The 23,048-nt window shown below is 38.7% G+C and overlaps 1 protein-coding gene and 1 non-coding gene across 2 annotated transcripts in view; one reads left to right on the top strand and one right to left on the bottom strand.

Annotated features, from left to right (window-relative positions):
* Positions 1 to 23,048, bottom strand: part of gria1b (glutamate receptor, ionotropic, AMPA 1b) — a 90,142-nt gene that overhangs the window by 7,127 nt on the left and 59,967 nt on the right. Inside the window, 4 exon segments of the mRNA XM_046867577.1 lie at positions 2,424 to 2,558; positions 8,546 to 8,660; positions 10,685 to 10,926; positions 11,795 to 11,993. Of these exon segments, the coding sequence (XP_046723533.1) occupies positions 2,424 to 2,558; positions 8,546 to 8,660; positions 10,685 to 10,926; positions 11,795 to 11,993 (691 nt within the window).
* Positions 4,697 to 4,768, top strand: trnak-cuu. Its single transcript has one exon. It is a non-coding gene; the product is annotated as a tRNA-Lys (tRNA).

The following is a 23,048-nucleotide window of genomic DNA, read 5'->3' as shown; positions in this document are numbered from 1 at the left end:
TAAACGGATGAAAAGATTCTTTTTACTTTAAATAATAAAATAATATTAATAATAAAAATTAAAAAAATATTTTCATTCATGTGAAACATCTATAATATTTGGATCCACCTCAGTCATTGCTACTCTGTAATTTGTAGATTCAACAAAAGACTTGCTAGCGGTTGAAAAAGGTTGCTAGCTACTGGTTTATAGTAGCTAGGTCATAATACCCATATATCTTAAATAGCAAATCTATTTTAATATGATCTGCATGCTTTCTAGTATCTTTAGCTGATCATTTAGCCGACGAAACACCTAGCATAACGCCGAAAAGCAACGTTGCTAGAAACCTTGGCTAATGTTTTTCAAACTGCAACAGCTAGTTAACATATTGTGAACAAATTCGTTAGCAATGTTAGCAACTGTTTTTAACAAATATGACAGTCATTAATTGGATAGGCATATGGCTAGGTACAGAAGTGCAAAGAAGTTTAGTATAACATTTTTCCAGACAATATTCGGGTTTACTTTAGAAAAATATATAAATGAAACATCACGACACAAAGATCATTTCAACCTGTAATTAACAAGGTAAATATTAATATTAAAATGAGTTCTCTTTGTAAATATGAACAAGGTGATTATATTCCCTGTCACATTAGAACAGTTAAATTAACAGGTCTAGTTGTGTACACACACACACACACACACACACACACACACACACACACACACACACACAGACACCTGCCATTTGAAGCGTCCCCAAGCTGATAATAGGATTTCCAGAAATACTGATTGTATGGCTAATAATTGTGATAAAACACTGTATAACCAAAAGTATTGGGACACCTGTCTTTTCCAGCAATATGTGCTTCTCAAATTCAAATATGTGGATTTAATATCTCTTTTTTCCCACCGTGACTGACAGAGGAGAAGAAATTGATCTGGTCACAAAAACACTTACAAGGACATTTACAATTCGGGTTTTTCAGAAAACAGTTCAAAACTGTTTTCAAAAACCATTCATACTTTTGTGTTTTCTTTCCCCTTAAATTTGCACAAAAACACACAATTTGTGGTCAGGGAACTGTCATTATATGAGGTCAATACTGATGCTTCTGCTAGAGAAGGGTGGTGCAGGTGTGGCTACAGTGAAAGGAGACTTGTTAAATTGTGTTCATTGGATTTATTGCTTTGTTATACTGGGTTTCAGTAAAATATTGATGAATTCTATAGTTATAATTGTGTCATAATGATGGTATTAAGAGGTGGATTGATTCAGGTAGGACACCACTGAAGGACTGGGTGTGAAATGCACGACCTGCCACTGGATGTCAGTGATTTTGGTTGTGGCCAATGGTTGTTATTGCCATATGGTTTAGTTTGTGTATTTTGGAAACTACTGATTTCCTGGGATTTTCATTCACAACAGTGTAGAGTTTAGTCAGAATGGTAAAAATGGGGAAAAATATCCAGTTGAGTGTCAGTTCTGAGGATTCTTTTATAATTCCATTTCTATTTATTTAATTTTTTTGTAATTTTGCCTTTTTTTGATTGCAATATATCCTATTTTATAATATTTTAAATCCCATTATATTCCTCGATTTTATTTGTATTCGTTGATTTTATTTTCATCATTTCCTACTGTGTATGGTTGTGTAGGTTACAGAGAAAATTAGGAATTGTAATTTTTTAACAGCATTTTAGAACGAACGATGCTACAAACCTCACGGTGGCAGGACTACAACAACCCACACCGGGTTCCATCCTGTCAGGCAAGAATAGGACCACATCATGTTCCACTGTTTCAGGCAAGAATAGGAATATGAGTCAACAGTGGGCACTGACTCACTGAAACCGGACAGCTGGAAATATATTTCACCTGGTAACAACTCCTTATCTCCTGCTCTTCTCCTGTTCTTTAATTCCCCTGCTTGTTCCTCCAATCTTTCCCAGTTTTGATGAGCCTGATTAACCACACGATTAGCATGACTGACCGGGTGTTACTATTAAAATGCTCAGTATATAATATATTGGATAATATCTGTAGTACTGCTATAAAATCTAATCTGAAATAAAAGTGATTGAGGGACCATTCTTAAAGAAATAATAATAATCATAATAAATAAATAAATATATAGTGTATGTACTTTTAAATGTGAACAACCCTTCACATGTAATGTTTACATTGAACAGAATACAGAATTGACAACATTGTGCTATCAGCATTGGCAGGCCCTCTGGGCTGGTCTTCTCTGTTGGCCTAAACTCTATCAGAATCACTGACTTGCGTTTTAATATATTTTTCACCATGAATATGTTTTAAATTATTCCCGTGTTAGGAAAAAAAATCAAATCTAAAATAAAAGGCATTTAGGGCCCACTCTTAAATAAATAAATAAATAAATAAATGCATGTGCCATGTTGTATTCTTTACACACCTTCATTCTCCGGGACTGGATTCTGGACTTGTAACAGAACTCGACCAATGCCACCAGCATGGCCAGCCCCAGGCCTCCGATCAGGATGTAGAAAACCCCTGCCACATTACTGAGGCTCAGGGCACTGGTCTTATCCTAAACAGCACAGAGAATACAATCAGAAACAAATACATAAACAGCGCAGACACGCACATGCACACACGCACATGCACACACACACACAAACGCATACACACAGATACACCCATGCGTCACACTTATCTCACTGAGACTACCACATAATCCCTAAACACATTACAGGAAATCTATTGTATTGATACACAATATAGTATATACAGTAGTAATACACTCTACTATAATACATACTGTCTTGAAATCCATACACTCTAATATTTATCTATTTGTAATAAATAACTAGCAATAGAATGATCTGAGCAACACTTTCTAAAGCATGCAGACAGACTCATGCACAAATCACAAGCCGGAATAACACATATCACTCTCCAGAACATGACAGTTCAGTCTATTTATTCTTTCTGCATCAAAAAAATGTCTATCACAGAAACAAATAAAACTCTCTCATTTTTTATTTACAATGTAAGCAGCCTCTAAGTTTGAAGTGCATACAATAGGTGAGAGGAATCGTTTTGTAGGACTTTGGGAATTGGGACTTATGGGAGCATACTGTATAATGTCTCATACATAAGCTATTGGCTGTGAGCACCTTCTCTGTCCCCAGGAGGGTGGCCATGGCATTACATTGGGGCAGCAGAAATCAGTGGCATGCATAAGACCATATTGTGGTCTCATCCAACAGCATGCACATTGCTGTTACAGTGGCTGGCGTAAGTAGGCATCACCGCCCTTGAACTTTCGAACAATATGCAAGGAACTGAAATGGATACAGCTGGAATTATATATCATGACTATATGGAATGTATTTAATACTTCAACATGTATTTACTTGTATTTAGAATTACATGCATTGCACCGTACATAACTTGTACCTCACTGTTTGTCTCATGTTTGCTGGGATTGGCAAAATTGTTGCGTGTCCACATGCTGTTTATTGGTATGTTCAGGAACAGAATATGTGCCACTGAGATTACATGACACTGTAAATGCATACACAAAAATGACTCTTTTTTTATTTGTATTTTTTGACATTTATTTAGCAGAAGCCCTATCTGGAAAGATTTACACTGATCTCATTTATACAACTGAGCAGTGCTGGTATTAAGGGCCTTGCTCAGGGGCCCAAGTGTGGCCACTTGTTGTGGCTGGGATTTGAACCTTTGGATCCAAAGTCCGATGCCTTAAACGCTAAGGTTGTGTAAAATATTTTATAAAGTAATTGTGTCACTTTTTAAATAAAATAGGGGTTTTACATTTTCACTTTGTAAATATTCTTGAAATGATTTTGATTAATCCTATAAAGGGTTATGATTATAATTTTCCATTTTGTCTAGACTCATGATATAGAATTCCAGTGAAGTCCAATCAAGAGGGGAAAAAATGTGGAAAAGTTGACGAGGGGTGAACACTTACGCGAGGCACTATAAAACATGGACAAGTAAACTGTAGGTAGCATAAACGCACTCTCTAAAGGAAAAGCAATCAAGTAACAGGGATTTCACAGCGACGCATTACTCTCCAAACTGTCATTTACTCCTATGTGGATGGATCGGATGCTAAACGATGATCGGACAGACTACAGTTCCATGATTATTAATAACAGTGCACCTATTAAGCTTCATAGGCTTTGACATTAGAACCCACTGAATAATTTAAACCCGGCTGCCCAAACCTGCCCCTGGAGCTCCAGCACCCTGCAGAGTTTTATTCAAGCCTGAATCTAACAGATCCTGGCCCTGTTTCTTTGTACACGGATTACTGAGTTGGCCACATTGGATTCTTAATGGTTTGACATGATCCTGGATTTTTCTTTTCTTTTTTCCTTGAAGCTGTTGCCAGAACAAGGAGTCGAAAAGTTCAAACCTGTGTGAGCGCAGGCGTCCTTATTGCAGAGGCAAGATCAGATTGCAGTGTTAATGTGCTTTTATTGTGCTTTGTGGCTATTTAGATTGACAAACAAAAAGAGAACATAAACCCTGACAACCCTGAGGTTTGCAGCTGCATTCAGACTGTTTCAGAAAGAAAAAGAATCCAAATGGTATGAAGGGTATAAAACCAAACCAAATGTAATATCACGCAAACAATTGCCCCGATTATGGTATATATTATATCATGTTATATTATATGTTATGTGGGGTTCCCTGGTGGTCTAGTGGTTAGGATGCGGCGCTCTTACCGCTGCGGGCCGGGTTCGATCCCTGGTCAGGGAACCGACCCCAGCCATTAGGGTTGCACAAGCCTTAGTGCCGGTCCCAAGCCGGATAAATGGGGAGGGTTGCGTTAGGAAGGGCATCCAGCGTAAAAACATGTCAAATCAAACATGCGGATGATCCGCTGTGGCGACCCCTAACGGGAGAAGCCGAAAGAAAGTTTTATATTATATGTTATGTGGTGGTATCAAAAAGTTTAGAGACTAGTTTTTTAGCATGCCAACAGATGGCAGCACAAGGCTGTACACACAGTCACAAGGAGCACCGATCTTCATAAATCAGTGTGAGAAAAGACATCGGCCTGTGTACATTGGGAACTGTGCAACTGGTGCTATTCATCACGAACAGCAAGTTAGAACAAAGAGTTTACGATTTTTTGGATTTTTTTATTTGTATTTTTTTGAATAACACGCTTCAAGAGCAGAAATGCATCACTGGAACATGACAAGAGATCAGGAAGACCTTCAAAAAGCTGAACCTGCGAAAATGTCAAAACCCTTCAGCAACTGGTGCATGATGGTCGTCGGAGAACAGTCCACAACATTGCTGCCTGAATCTGCTTTGCAATATTTGGATAGTAGGATGGCAACTGTGTTGTGTTGTCTGTAATGTGTGTGCTGTAATCTACATTCAAAGCATCATTGTTATGACACAACAAGAAAAACCCCTGACACACATCAGTTTACAGTATGTGTGAATGTTTATAATAATTCATAATGTTTATAATGAAATGACTCTATGAGAGAGTAGGTCAAGCTTGAAGAATCGTAATGCCTGAGCACAAATCCTCTGTAATTCTCAAAATTTTGGCCATATTTTGGTTCATCTGCTCTCTCTTAAAAAAAAAAAAAAAAAGCATGTGATATTAAGGATAAAATTTAATATGCAGGCTACAGCTCAGTGTAAATAGATAGAATCACCATCAGTCTCTGCTATGAATAGAGATTTTTAATTAAAGTGTACTTTGGCATTGGAATGTGTTATGAAGTCCTAATGAAGACATTCTGCCATCACCTGCTGTGGTATTATTGTAAGAGGTTCTTTATTCCGGTACTTTCTCTAGACGAGACTGCACCTACACCTATTTAAAACCATGTGTATGTTGTCTTCAGAGAGGACACTTTAACCATAATATGGGCTCAAATATATTCCTTTGAGAAAGTACAGTTGTGGATCGAAAGCACAATGAATGTAAGGATTGTGAAGATTCCATAAGCTAGATTTGGTATTTCACTCTTTGTGACAATGTTGTTCACGTTGTTCTGTGCCTGAGAACTGCTTATGTATGATGTCAGTTGTGGGAATTGAGCAGGCACTTGTCCAGAAACCACGGCCATAGCGGAATTGTTGAAATATCATGCAATTTGAGTTCTAGCATTCAGATTAGCCATTATTAATTTACTAATAAATTTATCTCTCAATATGCATTTACTGACCACTTTAGATATTTGTGAGCATGTGTACAGATGTTCCTGATAATCAGATGGCAGGAGCACAATGCATTAAAATCGTGCAGGTATATACAAGCCAAAAACTGCTGATCTTTTTTGGGCACACGGCAGTCTCTAGGGTTTACTTGGAACGGAGTAAAAAAAAAAGAAACTAAAACCATCCCGTGAGCTGCGGAATTATACTGTTGAGGATTCGAGGAAAGAGATCAGAGGGACTGTCGCAAGATTGTTTCAAGCAGATGGAACGTCTGTGGTAGTTGAAATAAGCGCTCTTTACAGCTGTGGTGAGCAGAAAAGCATTTCCAGTGGTTTGAACCTTGACATAGGTTTCTGCTACAATAGCTAAAAACCACCTCAAGATTGGAAAAAACATCACCTGGTCCTTTTCCAACTTACAACTGTCCAACAGTTTTCCTAATACAGTGGTCAATGTGTGTATTTGATGGATATGACATTTCTGATCAACACCGAAATCGATTTATTCCGATCAACCTTCCAAAGAGGTCAAAGTAACATGGTTGGAACGATCACGATAAGTAAATCGATATGTATACATCATCTTCGCTTGAATTAATTAACATTATTTCACTGACTTCAGTAGCCCTAAATAATTATGTGTTTGAACAAAACTCTGCAGGTTCTTAGAGCTCTCAGCAATAAGCCTGGGCGTGGTCAAAGGATATCAACTATACAGTGTCACTTTACCAAAAAACTTAATATTTAAAGGGTCTGGTCTTAATATGAAATGAATGGTGACAGATTTGGCAATAGATAGAACATTTAACCCTTACATACAGTGACTTAACATCAGACCTGGAGCTCTAATGCTTCTACAAAACCAATAAAAATGAAAGACAATAACAATGCTAACAAGAGAATCTTAGCAAATAAAGAGAAACGAAGAATTTGATACAAAAATTCACAAAAAAATTAAAACTTAAATTAAAAAGTCTGAAGCAATTACTACTTTATACTTTTTTTGTTTTTTTACAGAACATTCAGGCCACAATCATGTGTTCCTTTTCTTCTGTCTTACCAAAAGTGGCTTGTGAATTTACAGTTCAGATTAAGATTAAGAAAGGCAAACAAAAGAACGTTTTTCACCTTCTACATCTTTTCCCCTTTAGTGAACTGTTTTTTTCTGCCATTCCCATTCAGCCAAACAGCAGACTAATCCACTAATCCTTTGTATGACGGTAGCGAGAAAAAAATAAGTACGTCGGAAATGCTATGACTTAACGGTAGATATTTTTCCCGTTGTATAAATAATGCGTTAGCTAAAACATTCCCCTTCCATGTTTGGACTTCCTTTCGGACAAAATATAAATGATGGCCATTGGGTTATTTTGACAGCATAGCACATAAGGGTTAAACATTCCATGGTGTGAAAACAGCTTCAAATAGCATTTGCTGAGGTGCTGATCTCCCACGCACCTACCTACTGTATTTCAAAATGTCATTACCGTAAGTGACGACATCACCTAAAGCCCTGTGTGTGTGTGTGTGTGTGTGTGTGTGTGCGTGTGTGTGCTGGTTGCGTTTGTGTAAAGGGCAGATTGGAGACAAGAGCGCAGGCAGTTGCTGTGTACTAGGGTTGGGGGATGAGTGGGCTTTTTTTTTCTGATTAAGCTCTGAGGCTTGTTCACTAAAGTGAGGCAAAGCACCAATGTGGGAACTAACCTTTCTTCCGGAGTCCTTGCTTCCACACTCGCCTTTATCGTACCACCATTTGTTTTTCAGTTTGTCTAAGACGGCCTGCTCATTGAGCTTCAACACCGCTAGGTTTACAGGGATTCTTCAACCAGGGAAATAACATAAATAACATTACCCATGTTATCTTATGTTATTCAGCATTTAAGTACACACACACACACACACCTATAAAATAAGTACTAAAGCTCTAAATGTCTACAGCTAGATTTGAAACAAAAAAAGAGGAAACAATTTGCTTAGTAACAAGTCTGAATAAATGTGTCAGTGCCAAAGTGATATGCATTAATACTCCATCTAGCTTTGTTGTCTTTCTCCCTAGTGCAAGATGTGTATTACTATATCACTTTGGGTAACCGGCAAAAGGTGGAAACACTCAGATAGGGACATGTTGCTGTTTTTTTTTTCTTTGAAATATTCAATTTATAATTCTAATTGTACATGTATGTATTGCTAATGCTAATGCATTGCAGACCCAATAGGTTCTAGCATACAGCCCCATACTGCATGTGTATGGGTCTATCTCCAGGTGTAGCCAGAGTGCTTGGTGCACAAAGTTGCCGGTTACCCCTCCACCGTGGTGGTTACCCGCTGGATAGCTCATACTGGGGCTGACCTTGGAATCACCTCCCCCGCTGCCGCACTCGCCCTTGTCGTACCACCATTTGTTTTTCAATTTGTCCAACAGGCCCTGCTCGTTCAGTTTTAACACTGCCAGGTTTACTCGGTTTCTTGAAATGATAATAAGATAATCGGGGTCAGCGTCAGTGGTGAGAATGGGACAGCGAGGCAGAGGTTGTAGGAAATGAAACGTGAGTCAATCTTAAAAATAATCATAAAAAAATTAAAATAATCGAACAAAAAGTCAAACTGATCTGATCGTGTGCCTGTTTCTACAAGACCGTTTTGTTGTCTTGTGCTGTGTGATGTTCAGAGAAGGAAAAAATAAAATGTGGTGTGAACAGATTTTACCAAGCAAGACATGGATGCTTAGATAAGGGAAGATTAGCCATTAGCAATGCTCTGGAGTCAAGCTAGTTGAGCTTGTCGTTTGTCATCTATTTTCATTGCTCTCGTCAATCCAGGTCAAAAGTGAACTGCTTCGGAACTTCTTTCCGATCTGTGAATTGCACCAGAGCATTCCTAATACGCCGGCTCAACCCTCACCCAGTCTTCATGTGCTCCTGCTCCGGCGCTGTTACAGGGAAGCCCTTCCACTGCGTGGCAGAGAGTGCCGCTGGGAAGGAAAGAGAACAGACCGTGGGTCTGCTCTGCTCCCGGGCAACAGTGTCTTTCTCAGTAAAACCTCTCTTTCTGAGCCCTCCCTCTGTGTGACGGGGGGGTTAGAAAGAGGTCGGTTTATGGGTGACGAACAGAAAGCCCGACTTCATTCATGAGGGTTCACTGCTTTGGCAGAAAGAATAACAGGCAGAGAGAAGAAGAGGAGAAACTACTGCATTTTCTGGACTATAAGACGTGTCTTTTGCCTCATAGAACTATTATTGTTTTCACTTGCACGCAAAAAAGGTTGTGATAAAGGACATTTTTTCACTAGCAAAACATTACTTGGTCATTTCATATTTAATGACTTATAAACAAGAATTTAAATAAATCTATAAGCCTTTTGTCTCTATCCCTTTTTATCGACGTTGCCGGACACTGAAACAGGGCGAGTCCGGCTCCGCCCTGTATTACAGAACCTGTTTATGTGCTATTTTTATAGTTTAGGTGCTATATATTAATGTTTACTTAAATTTTATGTTTAGAAATATAAATGTTCTCAAAGGAATGCTTACCAATCCCATTCTTTCTTTCCTTCTTTTTGTACCTCCCTGCCATATCTTCACGAAAATATCATTAAAAAAAAAGTTATTGAAGATGAGTGAATGGATAAGCTAGGTACTGAGACTCTAATTAAAACAGCCCTTTTTGTCGTAGCTATTTGGCAGCTCCTTCTGGATTTTTTTTGTCCCGATATACACCCCTAAAAAAGTATTCAAGCAAAAGCTTCATTTTTTGGAAGCAGCCCTGAAGAACTAGAGAAATATTAACTAACCAAGACTAGTTGGACACTGATAGGATTCTGACATCCCAGTGTGACAAAAACAAAACGCCTGATATGTTATTTTGTCTTCAAAGCCATGCTCAATAACATGGTAGAGACGTATTGTCCAGAAAGTACAGTATATGATGGGAAAATAAATACAAAGAAAAAGACTTGATGAGGAGACATGAATGATAGCAATAGTCAACATAAATCTATACTAACATAAATGTGTTAGCTGGGTTATCAATTTAGTTTCTTTAGCATCTGCATGAAATTGATGTTCAGCTGAACGTCAGTGACGGTTCAGTGAGCGTATTGAGGTGGAATTGATGGAATGGGATGGATGACATCATGGGGTGAATCCTGAAAGAATCAATCAACAGAAGAGTGTCAATGTGGCATGTTAACATTTGAAAATGTGACACACAAGGGATAGAAATACAGTAGGCATCATGAGTAGTGGTTGTTTACAGGAGCGGAGATGCAAACAGTCAGCAATATTCCAAATGATCAAAGATCAGAGAGATTACTGAGGAACTCAGCAGCTGTTATCCTTACACGAGAATCCAAGTTTCTCTCATTTTGTGTCATTTGGAAATACTTCAAACTGCACAGTTTCCAGGGTAATCTCTCCAGATTTCAAGATTATACAACATTATACAGTAATAAATATCACAATTTCAGTTAGTAAACATGTGGTGTTTTTACCTGAGGTCAGATCCTTTAGGAGTGGCGACCCCATACCCCTTGGAGTCCAGGTTTCCGCCCACCTTCATGGTGTCGCAGGGTTTGCGCTGTTCGATGTATTCATTCATGGTGGATTCGAGCAAATAAGCGTATTTGGATTTGCGCACTCTCACCACACCCTCATCGGTGGTCTTTACAAACACTGAGGGATCTGCAAACTTCATGTAGGACCACATCTTCTCAAACACGGCTATCTTTGATCTCTAAGGGAGAAAAAATTATAATTGGGAAAAAAAATTTCCTTCTATATATATACTCACCGCACCTGTCTATAAGCCGCTACATTGAAACTAATGAACTTTACACAGGCTTTAATGAAAGACAGTGTCTGTTACACGGCTTGTATCTAAACAGTAGCCTACCAAGAAAGTCATTGTTCACTGTCTTCCTCCTTCCTTTCACAACTATTTCTCTCGAGAGTTTTTCTTTTGGCATCGTCGTGCGTTTAAAAATCACCATCGGTGAAGCTTTTCTACCAATGCCGTGCAGCTCAGAACACAGGTGAAGTGTGTTTTTTCATGCCCGGTTGTTTTCAGCGTGATGAATGATTCGCATTTCCTGTTGACAGTCCGAGTGAGCGGCAGGTCAAACGTCAGAGGAACATCATCCATATTTATGATGTGGTGCGGCCCGATTCACTGTTATCGCGCTCGATTTAATACAAAAGTTTCATTGGTTCACCTGAATCCGTTTGGCAATTTAATTGGTCTAATGTTACGGGGCTCAGTTTTTTGACGGCAGAAAGCTTGTGAAACCGGGAAAAACCCATAAATTAGCCGCTTCATTGTTTAAGCCATGAGGTTCAAAGCGTGGGAAAATACGGTACATACATAAGGTGTGAAGGGTCTTCAAATAATTAAGCTGTTGCTGTTTCCCTAAATATACCCACACTAGAAGCCAAATTTAACTCTTAGATACTCAGACCAGGCAGGTTCTAAGGATGAGTAATCCAATGGTCTAGTCTCAGCCTTATGCTTAACATTCAACAAAAATAGTGCTCCCCAAATTCATTACTGCATTTACATGGATTTAAAACACACATCACTGTGTTAAAGTTGATTTCTTTCTCACCATGAAGAACTCTTTGGTGGATCCTCCATCCAAGGTGCCGTACGCAATGTCAGTCTGCTTGGCCAGGTCTTCTGCGCTCTCAATGGGTGACACCATTCTCTCTACAGTAAGAAAGGCAGCCAGGTTGGCTGTGTAGGAGGAGATGATGATGAGGGTGAAGAACCACCAGACACCTCCAACTATACGACCTGAGAGGGATCTGAAACCATAAGAACAGCAAACTAGAGTAAGACCAAAAAAAGGATCAGATACATTAATTATGCCTGAAAACACATTTCTGACATATTAATAAAGTACTGCTCCAGGGATTAAGGTTTACGAAAAGGAAGTCAGTTGTACCCCCTGGTTAGATGTTAGACAACTCATCAGTCTTAGTTCAGTTATTTATTCACGGCCATATGCATTAGAGCTCACATGCTTCTCACACTTCATCTAAAGGTGTAAATCGTAAAACACTTGGGCAGGTCGAACAATAGATGCTGAAATGTTCAGGGAACCAGAAGAAATGGTGTCAAAACACATGAGGCCTGTTTCTCTTTTTCAAAGGCAACTCGCGTCTCTTAATGAGAGCGAGAGTGAGAGGGAGAGAGAGAGAGAGAGAGAGAGAGAGAGAGAGAGAGAGAGAGAGAGAGAGAGAGAGAGAGAGAAAACCCACAGAGAGGAAGACAGCAAGAGAGGATTTGAGGGACAAAAAGACAACACACAAGTGTAAAAATAGATGAGTACATTGTTTTATTCTAAGTAGCAAAGATAAGACGGCTCCTATTTAGGATTTGCCTGGACACACACACACACACACACACACACACACACACACACACACACACACACACACAAAGCTGAAATTTGCCAAAGAGTAAATCCTTACTCACAGACCTAATTCCAACGCCTTATGGCAATCATTATTCTGGAAAGATTTGCCTTTATCACTCTTCACTTCAGGGCTCCAACCCCTCCAACACAATGCAGCGAAAAAGCAAAACAAGGCCAGACATGAGAGAGAATAAAAAAAGAGAAAAAGAGCGATAGAGAGACAGAGTGAGAGAGAAAGGGAGCATGCCCAAGCAGCACTGATAACGCCAGGCAAAAAGAGACGAAAAACAATGAGCCATAGCCTTTTTCTCCATTCTGCTGCTGACAGCTAACAGCCTCCATCCACTCCTCACACCTCTCTCTCTCTCTCTCTCTCTCTCTCTCTCTCTCTCTCTCTCTCTCTCTGTCTCCTGGCCTTCATTCTCAGTCTGTTTGTCTGCTTCTTCCTCTTTTTTTCAGCTCAGCTACTGTGAGAGCACAACAAGTGCACTTGTGTCTCCATCCAAGGAAACCAATCTGTCAGTCATGCAGCGTCACCCCGCTGACGGGAACAAAAAGGGGTTGTGTTGTCGAACAGCAGGTTTGCACAAATTACAGGAGATCTGAAATCTTTCGGCTCTTTCCGAGCGAGGTTGCAGTGGCCTTCTAACTTCTCTGCTGTTCTGAAGTGTGAAAAAAATATGGTGCCGCTTCTACTAACGATGAATAAATGAATAATGATTAGTAAAGGGGGAAAAAATGAAGCAAAGAAAGCTAGCAAAAAAAAAGTAGAAAATTAATTAATTAAATAAATAAATAGATGGACAGACAGAAGGACGGGTGAACAGACAGACTGACAGAGGAACAGACGGACAGACAGACAGGCACAGGAACAGACGGACGGACGGACGGACGGACGGACATAGATAGATAGATAGATAGATAGATAGATAGATAGATAGATAGATAGATAGATAGATAGATAGATAGATAGATAGATAGATAGATAGATAGATAGATAGATAGATAGATAGATAGATAGATAGATAGATAGATAGAGGCCCACAATTGTATAGAATGTCTTAGAATGCTGTAGTATTAGTTTTTTCTTTTTACCTTTACATGAGTTAGAGTGGAAGACCTCCTGCTATACAGCACCCCATACCTATTTAACATCTTTGGGATGAATATGAATGCTGACTTCACCCCAGGTTTTCTCACCTCACCTACATCAATTCCTGACTTTTACCTGACAAATCTCGACGAGCAAACTCCAAAATCTAGTGGAACATCTTCTCAGAAGAGTGGAGGTTATTATAACAGCAAATAGGGAATAAATGTAGAATGGGATGATCAGAAATCACAAACACTTGTCCATATATTGTTTTTCATGCTAATTATGTAAATAACAAAACATAGCACAGCACAGCACATGTAAAAGTGGTTCTGATTCAGACGAAAATTGCAATTTATTTTACTCACAATGAACTATATCTATAACTATATATATTAATATCCAAACCACTGACTACCAAACCAGAAGCCAACTTTTTAACCCAACTACCAATATAACCATGATGACTGCTTAAAACTGAAATGATATTACTGAAGCTATTAATGTAGTCCAACATCTCTGCTCATTTCTGTTCATTTCCCTCTCTTTTATTAGCAAAAATAACACGATTGGATGACTACATTCTGTGGCTGTTCATTTCGGAGGAATTGTACGGATGGCTTTGTTGACCTTTTACGAACATTATTACGACACAGTTACTGCTACAATGTTATCTGACACTGATTATGCTAACTGTAGTCAAATAAGCTTTTGGAAACCCCCTCTGTTACAGAAAAGTATAAAAGTAAAATGCTAGAAACTAGAGCTGGATTTACTTCCCATGGCTGATGATGGAAAAAACGGGCTGATTGAGTAAGACTTTTTTAGTATTGATTATTTTTGTCCTTGTGGTGAAGTAGAGCTTTTTAGAGCTGTTGTGAGAATGTTGCTAATACCGACCTTTCGGTTACCTGACGTGGCATTCCTGTAAAACACATGCAACATGTGCAACGCTGTTTGAGAGATGATCCGGCAAGTGGACACGGTCGATAAAACCAATGAAAGACTTGCGTAATTACTTTAAAATGCAGCTGTGTTTCTTACAGTCTTCTGTCCTCTCCACTCCATGATCCGCTCTGCTCGTCTGTGACCATTCAGAGTCCATAAAATCTGACAACGCATATATAAGGTCATATTTTCCAGAGCGACAGACCAACAAGTTTCAGAAACAGAGATGACACATCCCTTTTTATTTTTAACCATTTTGTTCTGCACCATCACTTTTGCTTATTTCTTTAAGCAATAAAAACAAGGTCGTCTGCCTTCGGTTGCCAAAAAATCCCTGACAATCCCCACAAGCACATAACGAATGATCCTTCCTTTTTTCTATTATTTGTCTTTAGTTTTATTTTTACAAAGTCGTAAGTAGCCAAAATTCACGTACATCGCAGGATTTATTGACATGTCAATCTGTGATGTAAAAAAGCTATAAAAATTTTCAGTTTATTTTCAGCAACAATGAAATTGTGATATGAAGAGGATGGATTCCCTTTTGAGTCTGGTTCCCCTCAAGATTACTTTCAATGTTTCTTCTTAAATATCATATAAGGGAGGTCTTTTCATCCTCAGCATCACCACTGTTTTGCTCATTAGACAGAAAACGTATAGTTTTATAGTTATTCATGTATTTATTTAATTTATTTCCTTAAAGCTTCTTTGTTACAATGCCCATTGTAAAAACGCTTTGAAAAATGAATCTGAATTTATTAACAAAAGACCTGCCTGCTTATAAAGGTTGGGTTTGGTAAAATGGTGGTCTTTAAGTCAACCACAATCCACGTTAATATGTTCACGATATGGTCCCATCAGTCTCTGGGTTTTTGTTCCATAATAATTTATATGCCAAACATTATGTATTCACATTAATAGTGAATACAAATATTCACATTGATTTGCATGACTAGTGGAACTCTAACTGGACTGGACTAGCACAGCGTCACTTCACTTTTCACTTTTTATACAAGCACATGAACACTTTAATGACAATTACATCACACTTTAGGCACTTTAATCTGTACTACTGTCATACATATCTATCCCTTCTGTTAATTCATAGATGTATATACAGCTATATACTTTTTGCTAGAGTGTATTATATATATATATATATATATATATATATATATATATATATATATATATATATATATATATATATATATATATATATACATATATATATATACATATATACACAAATTAAATTTGAATTTGAAAAATGGTCCCCTGGTGGTCTAGTGGTTAAGATGCAGCGCTCTCACCGCTGCGACCCGGGTTCGATTCCCGGTCAGGGAACCATCCCCAGCCACTCTCAGTGCTGGTCCCAAGCCCGGATAAATTGGGGAGGGTTGCGTTAGGAAGGGCATCCAGCGTAAAACATGTGCCAAATCAAAACATGCGGAGGATCCGCTGTGGCGACCCCTAACGGAAGAACCCGAAAGATATATAAATTTGAAACAAATTGCCTACACCATAAATATCTTTTAAATCCACCATATAAAGAAATCTACTGAAAACAAATTACTTTTAGACATTTGACCTTACTGTGACCTTGACTCTATTTGGTTCGATGCCATATCTATCCAGTTTATCTGCTGGTTCAGTGATAACGGCAAATCGATCGAACAAACATTCAACCATTTGTCTGCCATTTTGCACTAACCAGATCTCAGAAGTTGGATGAATGGACAAATTAAATAAAAAAACACTCAGCGGCTAAGAAATAAACATAAGAGAGCTAACAAATATTGTTCTCTCTTTTGCATGTAGCTGATTTTAGAAATCTAGGTTAATAATTTGGACAGCTTTCTTGCCACCTGACATACAGTATCTGACACATAGATTACAACGTGTCAGCTCTCCCACGGCTCGGTTAAACTCAGCATATCTCGCCGCTTAAAACCCTCTAATGAATCACAGAAATTAATTAATGGAGTAACTAATTCTCAAAATATAGGTCACTTTGATACTCCAAGCCCAAAAGCTTTTCAAGTTTTAATAAGATATACAAACTCCGTGGAGACGCGCTGCATCACCCTTTCAGCTCCTATTCATCTCATGTAGTTAAAGCTCTCGCTGGTGTCTTTACCATTATGGATATCAGGAAAGCAAACACATCAAGAGCTGTGACAAGCTGTCCTCTCTGGAGAGCCGGCCGTGTTTAACAGCGCTGAACATGCCCACACTCTGGTGGTGGCAGGGTCACCTCTGCAACGATAAAGGCCCTGGGCTGCTGTGTGTGTGTGTGTGTGTGTGTGTGTGTGTGTGTGTGATGCCAAAGTGTATGTGCGAATGGTGGTACGTAAACAGGGTGTGAATGTTTGTGAATATGTAAACAAATGAGAAATGTGGTGGAACATAACAAGGCTACACAAACATGCACACACACACACACACACACACACACACACACACACACACACAGACAAACATGCACTGTGTGTAACACTTCCAAAGGATTATACCCCCCATACACACAGAGAATATGCCTGCATCTAAAACTAATTTTAACCTTAGTCAAAGGGAATTCCTTCCTTCCTTCCTTCCTTCCTTCCTTTCCTTCCTTCCATCCATCCTTCCTTCCTTCCTTCCCTCCTTCCTTCCTTCCTTCCTTGCTTTCTTCCTTCCATCTATCCATCCATCCATCCATCCATCCATCCATCCAGCCTTCCTTCCATCCTTCCTTCCTTCCATCCTTCCTTCCTTCCTTGCTTTCTTCCTTCCATCTATCCATCCATCCATCCTTCCTTCCATCCTTCCTTCCTTCCATCCTTCCTTCCTTTCTTCCTTCCTTCCTTCCATCCATCCTTCCTTCCATCCATCCTTCCTTCCATCCTTCCTTCCTTCCATCCTTCCTTCCTTCTTCCTTCCTTCCTTTCTTCCAATTTCAGAATTGGAACCAACAAAACATCTGTGCAACTTTCAATCTGGTCAGATATTCCTTAGCTGGTAGGCACATCTTTAAGAATCCATTTATATTCAGGTAATGGCTTTTCTATTTTACACAGAGCTGCCCTTCATGATCTGAAGGCTTAAGGTCGAGAGGATCCCTTTCTCTTCCAGTGCCATACATTTATTTATTTTAGCAGGCACTTATTCCTTGTAAGGCAAAAAGCATGCGGTTAAGGCATACAGGCTTTGCTAAAAGGATGGTTCTGAGATGGGACCTTCATCTCTTAAGCATGTTTTATTTTGTAAAATGTAAGTAATGTACTGAATTCAATCTTAAAGACCTTGTATTTTTATTAAATACAGTGGTATTTTGTAATAGAAGTATCATAGCAACCAGCTAGCTAGCAGACAGCTCGCTAGTTAGCAACAGCATTAAAAATAATTCTAGTTGAAACAACAATTAGTTATTATTCAGTTATGGATTTAAGTACTGCATCTGTATATTAACTTATTTAAAGCTAAAACTGCTCGAGAAGTACTGTACACCATTTGCTGTTCGAGCAGCCATGTTGATTTGACATGGTGACTTCATTTAGCCTTCTGTGGCATATATGAGAAGAGGGGGAAAAGGCACTAATACAGATCTTTGTAGTTTAATATTTGATAGAACATATTTTGTTTTATTTTTAAGCTGCAAAAAATGTAAATTGAAATGAAGTGTAGAAAATATAAATTCATTTCAATTCAATTTGAGCGCAACTTTACAAAAAACTAAGGACCAGCTTCATGGCTCTCATTAAAGGTCACAAATATGATACTATATCTCTGTACTGCTTACATCCTGAATAGCTGTATTAGGGATTGACTCTATAGTTCAGTGTCCATTGTGAAAAGCGCTATAGAAATCTTGAATTCAATTGAACGTTTTCTATTTATTCATGTATTTATTTTGGGGAACCATAAAAAATTATTTTATTTCAATATCGTAAATCAAATTATTTGGTGTTATGCTAATTTACTTACAGCCTACGACCATCAATCAAGTTCGATTTAGGCCTCTTAGAGGAAAAAGTTTGTGCAATTCTGATTTAGACAGAACTAATGCCTTCCTAATTCACTTAACATGATAGATAGAGTATAATATAATGGCACTGGCGGCCCCATGAAGAGCACTATGAACCTAATAGATCTCGTTTTGTGATTGTATTTAGTTTATTTGGGCATTGTTAGTGTGTTTTTATAAGAGCTAATAAAAAAATTTTAATAAACTGTAGTTTAGCCAAAAAGGTTTAGCACCAGATTTTGAGCAGTAGGCTTTATATCAGGCTAAGGCACCTAAAAGTAAAAAGTAAAGCATTGGGTATGTTTTGCCATAAAGCAAGCTAATATATAATATATAATATGTATTTGAGTGATGCAATTCGTCCTGATGGTGCTCCTGCAGACACGTTTGCACCCTGCACTGTTATGATAATGTCCTCAGAATGCTTCGGCATGTGAAAATGTCAGAACAATCAAGATTAATAATGTAATGTGTGCGTGCATTACCATAAATCTCGCCCTATTGTCTTTAGTTGGAATCGATAAATCATATAAATCGAGACCTTCTTCGTCAATACGGTTCCTTGTGTGTCAGTGGGCAACCCTGACATTTAAATCTGCAGGAACCGTTTTGTTTAGTGCTGAAACCATTAACATCAAGCTCAGGCCATTTGCATAACCTAATATCGGGCCGTGTGAGCAGAGTGCAGAACTGAATGCACGCCAACAGAGGCTCCAGCCATGTGAACCGTATTTCCACAATCCCGTGCGCAGAGACGCCTGCTGTCGCAGTAATGCGTTGTGTGGTGCGCTGGCGAAAATAGACGACAGTGCATGTGACAATGTCAGCATGTAGCAGATAAGCCACGTAAAATCCCAAAGCATGCGCAACAACAGGAAAAGAGATGTGGAACAATCTAGCAGAAGTGACTGATATAATACATCTCCGTCTGCAGCAGTGTTGTACTAGCCAAACGAACTGTGCCAGTCCGCTCCGCTGTGCTACAACAGATCTCTGCCAAAGCCTTTAGCGCAACGCCAGCTAATCAACTCTGCCACATTCTCACAACCTCGCCTTCTAACAGCTTCGAAACAAAATGGCCCTGATTGCCTTTCTTCACTGCGCCATTTGCTGGTCTGCCTCAGAAAAGGACGGGTAGGAGGAGCAAAGATTCTTGGGGTTTTTTTCGTCTTCTTTTTACCATTATACCTTTATCAGTGCAAGGAGAAGAAATCCATTCATGTGCCTTATCAGATTAAACAGCTGCTCTGAAAATCAGACAGGCTAACTGAAGTAACACAGCCAGAGGGAAAGTGTCTTTTCTTTGAGATGATAAGGCCCATGTGTGCATGAGCTGACATGAATTACCTTGTGAGCAGCGAGCGCTTTGAGTGGCGGGCCTGACATTTATCAAGGACAAACACGCTTGCACTTCAAATGGATTGTTCCGATTTGCAAAGTTTCTCAAATAAAACACTGGATGTGCATATTAGATATTTTTAAATAGTAATATAAATAATAATAATAATAATATCGTATTGGGTTTTGGCGCATTATCAGAATACAAGTTTGTTGTTGAGAAGGTGCGTGCAATAGCAACTTCATCATCACTTTATGATCAAAAATACATCCAGACAACAGTCTGTTTTTCTATTATTAAATGGTCGTTGGGCCAATAAGCATATTTTCCTAGACTGATTTACACAGATACTGTGAATGCTTTAAAATCAACTGCAAGTCACCCCCCCTTCTCCTATTTATTGAATAAAACCAATCAATATTCAACTTACTCAGTGTAGTACTTTACACTGTACACACACACACGTATATATATATATATATATATATATATATATATATATATATATATACAGTATACATATCAAGGGACTGCTCTTTCGAGACTGCTCTGTTTACAAGAAGGTACTTTATTTATGTACGTGTATACTAACACCTTCAAAATAATCTCCTTGCACAGCAATACAGAGTTTCCATCATTCCTGCCACTTCTGAAATATATCCTGGAAGTCTTCTTTTTGAAGCGTGTCAAACACCTCCTGTGATTCTCACTGGATCTCCGCAATGGTGTCTGTCTGATCTGTCATTTTCCGGTGATGTTCTTTCGCTCTTGAAGCACGAGTGGCACTCAAATCACCTCGAACGACTCATTGCAGCATCGGAGTAAACTTGCCATGTCAAATATCTCTGTGGCAGATTTGACCAGTTTCACGCAGAATTTGTTCTAACTTGCTGCCCGTGATGAAATCGCAGACATGGTAACGCACGTGCTCAGAAAAACATGAGCTGCACAGCTCCCGATGTACAGTAATCCCCCGTTTATCGCTGTAGTTACGGTTCAAAACCGCCTGCGATAAACAGAAAAACCGCGATAAACGGACGCCAGCCCCCAAATTATTTTTTCCGTTTTGGTTTAAGCCGTAACTCATCCTCCCACACACTTTAAACACACAGAAAACATTTGCAAGAATACAGCGAGATGAATTTTGTGTAAATTGGTAGAAATACAGTACACTGTATCACGTTTATAGTGAGAACTGTACAGTACTGTATTGTACTGTATACAGTTCTACAGTAGTGTAGCCTATGTGTAGTTTCTCTGCCTGTTTATTTGTTGTCCAATGACGTCAAAAAAGAAGCTGAGTTAAAGATACGCGTCACCGCATTCTTTACGTTCTGTACTGTATTCAAATATTACTTCATTTTATAATTGATCATTATATTTCCATTAATAAATTTCATTATTTCAACATAAAACTCCATAAAACAATTCCCTATCGTTTTTGGTCTATGGTGCTATACGTGAGAGACCGAAAATCCGGCAAATTAGTTATGTGGCAAATGCAGGACGATGTGTTTTGAAACACTGACTTATGATAGTCGGTGCTCCCTGTGACTGTGCGTTCATCCTTGCGCTGTTAACTGTTGGCAATTTACAATACTAGTTTCTAAACTTTTAATACCACCACACACACACACACACCCACCCACACACACACACACACACACACACACACACACACACACACACACACACACACATATATATATATATATATTGATATATATATTGATATATATATTGATATATATATATATACAGTATACATATCAAGGGACTGCTCTTCGAGACTGCTCTGTTTACAAGAAGGTACTTTATTTATGTACGTGTATACTAACACCTTCAAAATAATCTCCTTGCACAGCAATACAGAGTTTCCATCATTCCTGCCACTTCTGAAATATATCCTGAAGTCTTCTTTTGAAGCGTGTCAAACACCTCCTGTGATTCTCACTGGATCTCCGCAATGGTGTCTGTCTGATCTGTCATTTTCCGGTGATGTTCTTTCGCTCTTGAAGCACGAGTGGCACTCAAATCACCTCGAACGACTCATTGCAGCATCGGAGTAAACTTGCCATGTCAAATATCTCTGTGGCAGATTTGACCAGTTTCACGCAGAATTTGTTCTAACTTGCTGCCCGTGATGAAATCGCAGACATGGTAACGCACGTGCTCAGAAAAACATGAGCTGCACAGCTCCCGATGTACAGTAATCCCCCGTTTATCGCTGTAGTTACGGTTCAAAACCGCCTGCGATAAACAGAAAAAACGCGATAAACGGACGCCAGCCCCCAAATTATTTTTTCCGTTTTGGTTTAAGCCGTAACTCATCCTCCCACACACTTTAAACACACAGAAAACATTTGCAAGAATACAGCGAGATGAATTTTGTGTAAATTGGTAGAAATACAGTACACTGTATCACGTTTATAGTGAGAACTGTACAGTACTGTATTGTACTGTATACAGTTCTACAGTAGTGTAGCCTATGTGTAGTTTCTCTGCCTGTTTATTTGTTGTCCAATGACGTCAAAAAAGAAGCTGAGTTAAAGATACGCGTCACCGCATTCTTTACGTTCTGTACTGTATTCAAATATTACTTCATTTTATAATTGATCATTATATTTCCATTAATAAATTTCATTATTTCAACATAAAACTCCATAAAAACAATTCCCTATACGTTTTTTGGTCTATGGTGCTATACGTGAGAGACCGGGAAAATCCGGCAAATTAGTTATGTGGCAAATGCAGGACGATGTGTTTTGAAACACTGACTTATGATAGTCGGTGCTCCCTGTGACTGTGCGTTCATCCTTGCGCTGTTAACTGTTGGCAATTTACAATACTAGTTTCTAAACTTTTTAATACCACCACACACACACACACACCCACACACACACACACACACACACACACACACACACACACACACACACACACACATATATATATATATATATATATATATATATATATATATATATATATATATATATATATATATATATAATTTAGTACCATTACAAAGGATTTTGTGAAAGGATTTTACCAC

Source organism: Silurus meridionalis, chromosome 15, assembly GCF_014805685.1.
Source record: "Silurus meridionalis isolate SWU-2019-XX chromosome 15, ASM1480568v1, whole genome shotgun sequence".
Taxonomy (NCBI): Eukaryota; Metazoa; Chordata; class Actinopteri; order Siluriformes; family Siluridae; genus Silurus; species Silurus meridionalis.
The sequence above is the reverse complement of the archived record's forward strand: the minus strand, read 5'-3'. Positions and strand labels throughout refer to the sequence as shown.